Genomic DNA, 7,178 nt, shown 5'->3' on the forward strand with positions numbered 1-7,178 from the left:
AACTTGCATCGTTTTTATCATCTTCGTATGCCTTATTCGTAACAACCACATTGTATTAAGGCTTTTTACAAACGGGCATAGGCCCCCTGACGCGCTGCCGCCACCCGCTGTGTTGTGTGAGACGAGGCGACTTCGGGCGCTTGGGGAAGGAGTGAACGGAGCGGTTTTGATAGGGGATGAAAACAGGCAGTTGCTTACCGCCCTGGACATTCCACTCACTCCGGTGCCTTCCCTGTACGAAGACTGGAAGGAACTGTGCTGTAGCAGCTCTAACTGTTCTATGTTAGATATTGCCATCAACGACGGATGCCTCGCAACTCGCGAGTGCGCGAAGGAGAGTGCCGTGTTGGGTGCCCACGACTACGGCAAATGCCAACTGGGTTACCCCAAAAGGGTTCGTGACCTGTCAACTGATCGTGTGTTTGAGCTGTACGTTAGCCAGCAGCTTTTGATTGCTTGCAGCACCGTCGCGCATATGGGTTCGGGTGAGGAGGCAAGCAGAGTACATTACAGTGCGATGGGGGGGAACTGCCCACGAACGCTTCTGCGTGGATGTCTATCGATTGACGGTTACAGCTCGGAACCAACGGGCGATAGAAACGTCGAGTATGCTGTATTTTCACTTGATGTTCCCCTCTTCCATTAGTTTGAATAAACGGGAGACGAAAGAGAAACACAGAGCGCAAAGGGTCCTTTACCAACTATCCGAAGGTGGCATTGTTCTCTGAATAAGAGGGTGAATATGCACGTCATCGAGGTTGGATAAGGCAAAGACATAGCGTCGTATTGCTCAATTTACGCAAGTCATTCCGGCCGAGTAGGGAGTTAAAGGAGAGGAAAGAAAGGGGGTTTGTCTGCCCCCTCAGTGGCAGGTTTCCAACTCGGGACCATCAACACCCCCAGCAAGATCAATCACGCGTTTGGCTCGTCCCTACGAAGGGAAAGAGCATACGTTTCTGTCGTTTTCACTATCTTGATTTGCTCAAGGCATTGGTCTGTTTACGTTGATTTTCCGCTATTTTTATCGCTATGATTGTTCATATTTGACATTCTTTGCTATTTATCGCCGCTAACGTTTATGCTCTTTGCTTCGTGAATAACAACACCCTAACTCCAACCCCTTCATCCAATAGATGGCCCAAACACCTTTACTAACCCTACTTCCTTTGTTGTTTTCATCGCTTGATGGAGAAGGTGGTTTCTGTCCGCAGAAGACGCTACGCCTGTCGACGCAAAGCCGCTCTCCATATTATAATTTTTTTTACTTGTTCGTTAACGCTCGTTTTGTTAACATTTCCTTCGCCGTTATTAACGGTGCGCGTTCTTTTGTCTTAACTTTCCTTCTGCTACCAGTGTCGACATGTCGGCCAGTCGCCCTTGGGGTTGTATTGTTGTGCAGCGCACGCTTCTGTAGGCATTCCCGTTTTCCTCCGTCTGCATCCCGCCATCTCTGTTTAAATCACCAACATCTAGTAGCTAGAACCGGATATTTGAAGGATGGCTAGCGTGTCATCAGGAGTTCCCCTCACCGCCCCGTCAGCGCAAAAACTATTGCAGTCTGTGAAGTACATCCTTCTCGACGTGGATGGCGTAGTGTGGTCGGGGCCGCGTGTGCTTCCCAACATTCCGCAGACATTGCAGTATTTGCGCTCACTTGGGAAGGAGATCCGCTTCCTCACGAACAACGCCTCCGTGTCGCGCAGCAGTCTCGCGCAGTTGTTTAGGCAGCGCGGCATTGAGGGCGTTAAAGAGAGTGAAGTGTACAACAGTGGCTATGCTGCCGCCCTGAGGCTGCGCCGCATTTGTGGCGCTGCAGAGGGTAATCAGGAGCGGCAAGAGGGGAACGAACCAACTAGCGATAAGAGGCTGGTGAGGGGAAATGTATTTGTTATCGGCGAGGAGGGTCTTCATGAGGAGCTGCAGCGTGTTCTTGCGCCAGGGTACATTACGTATGGGATGGAGTTACACGATGCAGAGAAGGTAGGTGGTTACAACAGCGCAAATGCAGCCACCGCGTGGAAGGAGCGCATTCTTCCGGCTCCGCTACGTCAACTGAAACCCCCTGATGGTATCACCGACTACGGAAGGGGCATTTCACTGACAGACCTCTCACCGGTGGCTGTAGTGGTAGGACTTGACCTGCATTTTAACATGCTTAAATTGGCCTATGCTTCACTCTGCCTCCATCGAGGGGCTGGCAGTAACACTGACAGTGAGGGAGATCGTATTGGAGGAGACCGTGACCGCACGCCGGATAAAGGACTTCAGAAACCTGTTTGCTTCATCGCAACAAATGAAGACCCCCAAATACCCATTGGCGAAGAGGGACTCCTCCTTCCTGGGGCAGGTGGAATGGTTTCCGCACTGCGCACCGTATCAGGTCGGAACCCTGACGCCGTGTGCGGAAAACCGCACGTTGACATGGCGCGGATAATGTTTGAGGCAGAGGGCATCACCGATGCGCGTCAGTGCCTGATGGTGGGTGACCGCCTGACAACTGACATTGCCTTTGGTAACGCCGCTGGTTGCCGCACGCTATTTGTCCTCAGTGGCGCAGAGTCCATGGCGGACATTGCGAGGGCAAAGAGCACCGGGGATTCGCAGCTCCTTCCTGAGTTCGTTGCGCCTTCGTTAGCCTCCTTGATGCCTGATGCACGTGACGACTAACACAGGCCATGTGTGCATGGAGCGGCTATGAGCCGGATTACGCCGCTGTGCAAACCGTGTTGGGGAGAACGGTGTGTCCCTTGGAGCCTTGTCTTTCGTGTGTGATCATTGCATGGAAACGGTGATCAGTCCTGCAATTATCTGCTAGGGGTCAACAATATATGTGCTGCACAAATAACTGTGAGCAACGGAACAGAAATCGGCGTCACCGAGCTCAACGCTCCACAGAAAATGGTGAACCCCAAGCCAGTGTTTAACTCAAAAGCCCAGAACTGATGCGTAAAGGCAACGGGGTGGAAAAGATACAAAGGGAAATGGCCCTACCTACCCCTTGATACAAAGCGATTGATCTACTGTTAACGGTTGCAACCTTTTCTTAACTCAAACCACGCCACTACGGTGACGCGTGCGCACATGTCGTACTGCCGAAATATACGTGTTTCCCAAAAGTTTGTTATTAAACACGTCTGTTATTTTTTCCCCTTCCGTACATCGCTAATTTCGTTGACCGGCGGGAATGTAGCGCAAGTACCGCTCAACCAGTCTGTGTTCCTGCCGCGGTGGGGGAATGCACCGTTGGCGTCCAACGCATTGCACGCTTCAGCTCAACTTCCTGCGCCCTAGTGAATGTGGCGAGGGCCAACCTCAGGTTCTGCGAGCGGGAGATGCCTACAGTGGGACGTCCACCATCCGTTATTTGCGCTGCGACTCTAAGAAAGACGAAGGCAGCACCTCACCAGCGGTGGGTTCGCCCACCCGTAACGAGCCGAACGTTGCAATCCCACGCAAAGAGGACGGGCTGCACTTCCACGCCATAACAAACATCCCGCATAGCCTCCCGAAGGCCTTGCCCCTCACGCTGCAATCCATGAAGGTGCAGATGGCATCGCAACGCAGCGGAGCCGCGTCTCTAAAAGTGTTGAAGGTTGTGGACGAAAGCAACAGCATCAGTGATGGTAATAAAAATAATAGTGGAACCGGCCCAACTGGGGCGAGTAGGAGCGATAAGCACGTAAAGAACTGCGAGGCACGGAAGCGTGAAAAGCAGTCCCTGAAGAAAAAGCAGCGTTGCAAAAACAGTGATGAGCACAACAGCATGGGAGATGGAAGTTGTGAACAGCAGGCCGACGACCCAGGATCGAAATATGTCTATTTCGAAGGAGGAGCGGACATGCCGGCAGGTTCGACAGTCCTCTTGTCCATAGCATTCACCGGAAGGGTGCAGGCATGGGACCAAGGTGGCATTTACGCCGGGGAGCAGAGGGAGGGAGGGGCAGGTTCACGAGTTCTACTCACACATTTTGAGGTTGCCTTGGCTCGCTTGGCTTTTCCATGTCCTGATGATCCACAAGAGTACCGTATCGTATGGCAATTGCAATTACTGCAATTACCGGCGGAGTACAACATGGTGGTGAGCAACACAACTGAGATTACAAAGAAGGCTGTGGGAAGCAGAGGCATGCAGTACTCGTTCGCTCCCATTGGACCACTGCCCGCCTATGTGATTGCCTTCGCTGCCTTCGCAGGAGCAGTTGAGGTGCTAGAAGAAGACTTGCAGCTGCGCGGACTCCCGGCCGTCGAGTACATCGAGCAAACTACTAATGGTAAGAGTCTTTCTGGCCACGATGGTAAGGGCAACCACGCGATGAGGACAGTAACGATGCGGGTTGTCACTCATGCGACGAGCGGGGTGGCTCCACCTGTACTCGCGCAAGTGGCCCACACGGCACGTGATGCCATCCGGCTACTGGAAGACTTTTTCGACTCACCGATACCTCTCCAACAGCTGCCGTTCTGTTCCTCACATTCTTCAAACGACCACTGGGGTAGCGATTATTACTGTTGTGAGTGGCAGCAGTATGGAGGGGGTGAAACACTAACTATTGTCGTCGCACCAACAATGCCGTACATCTCGGGCATGGAGCATCATGGTTGTATCTTTCTTAATGAATCCATCTACAGTCTTACGCAGTCCGTCGGAGGCACAGGTGCCAGAGGAGCATCAAGGTCTAACGCACCGGGTTCCGAGACCGTCGTCGAGGTGGAACGTGTGGAGCTTATCGTGCACGAGCTTGTGCATCATTGGGTGGGGAATGCCCTCGGAATGCCCTTTGTACTCAAAGAGGGCGTCTGTCAGTTAATGGAGCAGTGTCTTGGCGATGTGATTATGGGAAGGCCCATGAGAAAAGTGAGGCCTGCTGCGACGGGTGCCAACACGACAGCGTCTAACATCAACACGGACTCGGCAAAAACGCGGGCGGATGACGCGAATTTGGTAATTGTGGATGCGGAAAAGGGAAAGGAGTTCACATTCCACTCCTATCAAAAGGCGCTAAACACACTGAGGAATGTGGTGAGCGTTATGGGGTTTAACGTGTTCAAGGAGCGGATGCAACGGATGTACGCGTCGGAAGTGCTCGAGGACGCAAGAAGTAAAACCTCGTCGCTTCCACCGTATGTATCAGCAACAAAATTCATGGCCTACATGAATCCGCAAGATGCTGCGCTGTACTGTACGTGAAGATATATGCGAAAAGACGGGGAGTGGATCTGTACCTTTCGTGATTAAACGTTACTAAGGAATGAGGAGTAAATTTGTTGTGCAACTGACGAGGAAGCGCGGTCGGCGGTGCTGGTACGTCCCGCAATGGACAAATGACCGCCAACACGACCGCCGGAGCACATGAACTGCTACTATGCTTCTTTGCTTCGGCAGCCATATCATCGTTGAGGGACTGGAGCCGCCAATGTTCTTGTCCCCTTGGGCGTTGGCGCTCCTTCACCCCTCATCTCCGCCACGTTGCCTCACCTCAACCCCCGCCACCAGGCAAGACGAAACGAAAATGAAGGGTTCGGTAAACACATCACCACCGCTTGTTCCTGTTCTTCGTTCATGATCGTCTGCATTTTTCTCCCCCCTTTTGGCGCACTCTTCTTCATTTGTAGTTTTGTGCACTTGCTTCCTTCTACCCTCTAAGGACAACACCAGAAGAACGGAATCCAACTGCACCAACTGCGAGACGAAACTGGGAGAGGAGGAAAACAGCAGACGGCCATGCGACGCAGTGTTGTGACATCTCTTCACACAGCTTCGTTTGCTTCACTCACCAGAGTTGGAGTTTTCAATGTCGCTGCTGTTGCGCATTTAGCGATCCGTTCACAAACAACAATGCACGGGGCACCGGGTAATACTTCCCCAGGGCCCCGACCTCCGGTACAGCAAGGAACAGTTCCAATGCAACATCACCAGCAGATGCATCCATCGGCAGTGGGTGCGGAGGCAGAAGATGACTTTGAGCCTCCATGCAAGCCGTCGGAGCCTCCAAAAATGCTGAAGGTAGACACAAGTGACCGGGGCATCACGACAGTAGCACTTAATCGCGCACCCGTGAACTCACTCAGTCTAGAGCTCTTTGAAGAACTCAACAGTTGGATGTTGTGGCTTGGCAGCGACGAAAGTTGCAGGGCGGTCATCCTAACATCCTCCATACCCACAGTCTTCTCAGCGGGTCTGGACATAAACGAGTTACACAATCCAGAGCCCGAGCGCCTCCGGCGCTTTTGGAAGAGCTTTCAGGAGGCGTGGCTCATTCTCAACAGCTTCCCGAAACCAATCATCGGAGCGGTTAGCGGCAATTCTCCAGCTGGTGGATGCGTTCTCGCTCTTGGTTGTGATTTTCGTGTGATGCTCCGGCACCCGACCGATAAACCCGATCGGCCATTCCGTATTGGGCTCAACGAGACGAAACTTGGTATAACCACACCACCCTGGGTTGTGCCCGCCTATGCGTACGTTCTCGGTTCGCGACGTGCTGAGAGGATGCTTCAACTTGGTGATACGCCCACCGCTGACGAAGCACTGCGAGTGGGCTTGGTTGATTTGGTTGTGGATGGGGAACAGCAGCTCCGTGAAGCAGTCTTGAAGGAGGCTGAGCGCTTCCTGTCAGTTCCACAACAATCCCGCTGGATGCTACGTGACATGCTCCGCCGCGAGTATTTGCAGGTCATTGGCTCCGAGGAAGACAGAGAATATGACACGCAGTTCTTCGTGGAGCTCATGATGAACCCGGACGTGCAGAAGAGTCTCGAAGCCTTCACAGCGCGTCTGAAGGGAGTGGCAGCGAAAAAGTAACTTAAATAAACTGTCCAGCAAGAGAACGAAGTTTGATTACTATTTTTTTATTTTATTTTCGGTGGCAACCCGTGAACGAAGTGCGCCTTGTGAAACCGGGGAAACGCAGCCCTTCCCCTCAGTGGTAAAAATGAGGATGGCGAACGGGTATTTAACGCATTTAATCACAAACGTATCGTATGCAAAAACACTCACAGGTGTGTGGAGAAGTTCATAAAGAAAGCTACATCAGAAAAGGGGGCGCAAAGTCGCGTGTGTGGTGCGCCTGCAAACCTTTTACCGCCCTTTCTTGCGTAAAAATTGTTGGCAAAAGGGTAAAGAGGGTCAAAGGTGTCGAAGACTAGTTGCACATGTTACAGACGTTGTAATAAACATGTGT

At 52.3% G+C, this 7,178-nt stretch overlaps 2 protein-coding genes and 2 pseudogenes across 4 annotated transcripts; all 4 read left to right on the forward strand.

Annotated features, from left to right (window-relative positions):
* Position 1: 1 nt before the first annotated feature.
* Positions 2-567, forward strand: TEOVI_000455000:pseudogene (annotated as a pseudogene). Its single transcript is given in 2 exon segments — positions 2-520; positions 523-567. Coding segments are annotated over 2 exon segments (564 nt in total).
* Positions 568-1,497: 930 nt separating this feature from the next.
* Positions 1,498-2,667, forward strand: TEOVI_000455100 (p-nitrophenylphosphatase, putative; the record flags this gene model as incomplete). The annotated part of the gene is made up of 1 exon (XM_067227309.1): positions 1,498-2,667. The coding sequence occupies one exon, from the start codon at positions 1,498-1,500 to the stop codon at positions 2,665-2,667; it is 1,170 nt and encodes a 389-aa protein (XP_067083410.1).
* Positions 2,668-3,235: 568 nt separating this feature from the next.
* TEOVI_000455200 (aminopeptidase, putative) lies at positions 3,236-5,188 on the forward strand (the record flags this gene model as incomplete). The annotated part of the gene is made up of 1 exon (XM_067227310.1): positions 3,236-5,188. One exon carries the CDS (start codon positions 3,236-3,238, stop codon positions 5,186-5,188), a length of 1,953 nt encoding a protein of 650 aa, XP_067083411.1.
* A 525-nt stretch (positions 5,189-5,713) lies between these two features.
* Positions 5,714-6,799, forward strand: TEOVI_000455300:pseudogene (annotated as a pseudogene). The gene has a single exon. A coding segment is annotated over exon 1 (1,086 nt).
* The last annotated feature ends 379 nt before the right edge of the window (positions 6,800-7,178 follow it).

The sequence above is a fragment of the Trypanosoma equiperdum genome, assembly GCF_001457755.1.
Source record: "Trypanosoma equiperdum strain OVI genome assembly, contig: ctg_931, whole genome shotgun sequence".
NCBI classification, from domain to species: domain Eukaryota; phylum Euglenozoa; class Kinetoplastea; order Trypanosomatida; family Trypanosomatidae; genus Trypanosoma; species Trypanosoma equiperdum.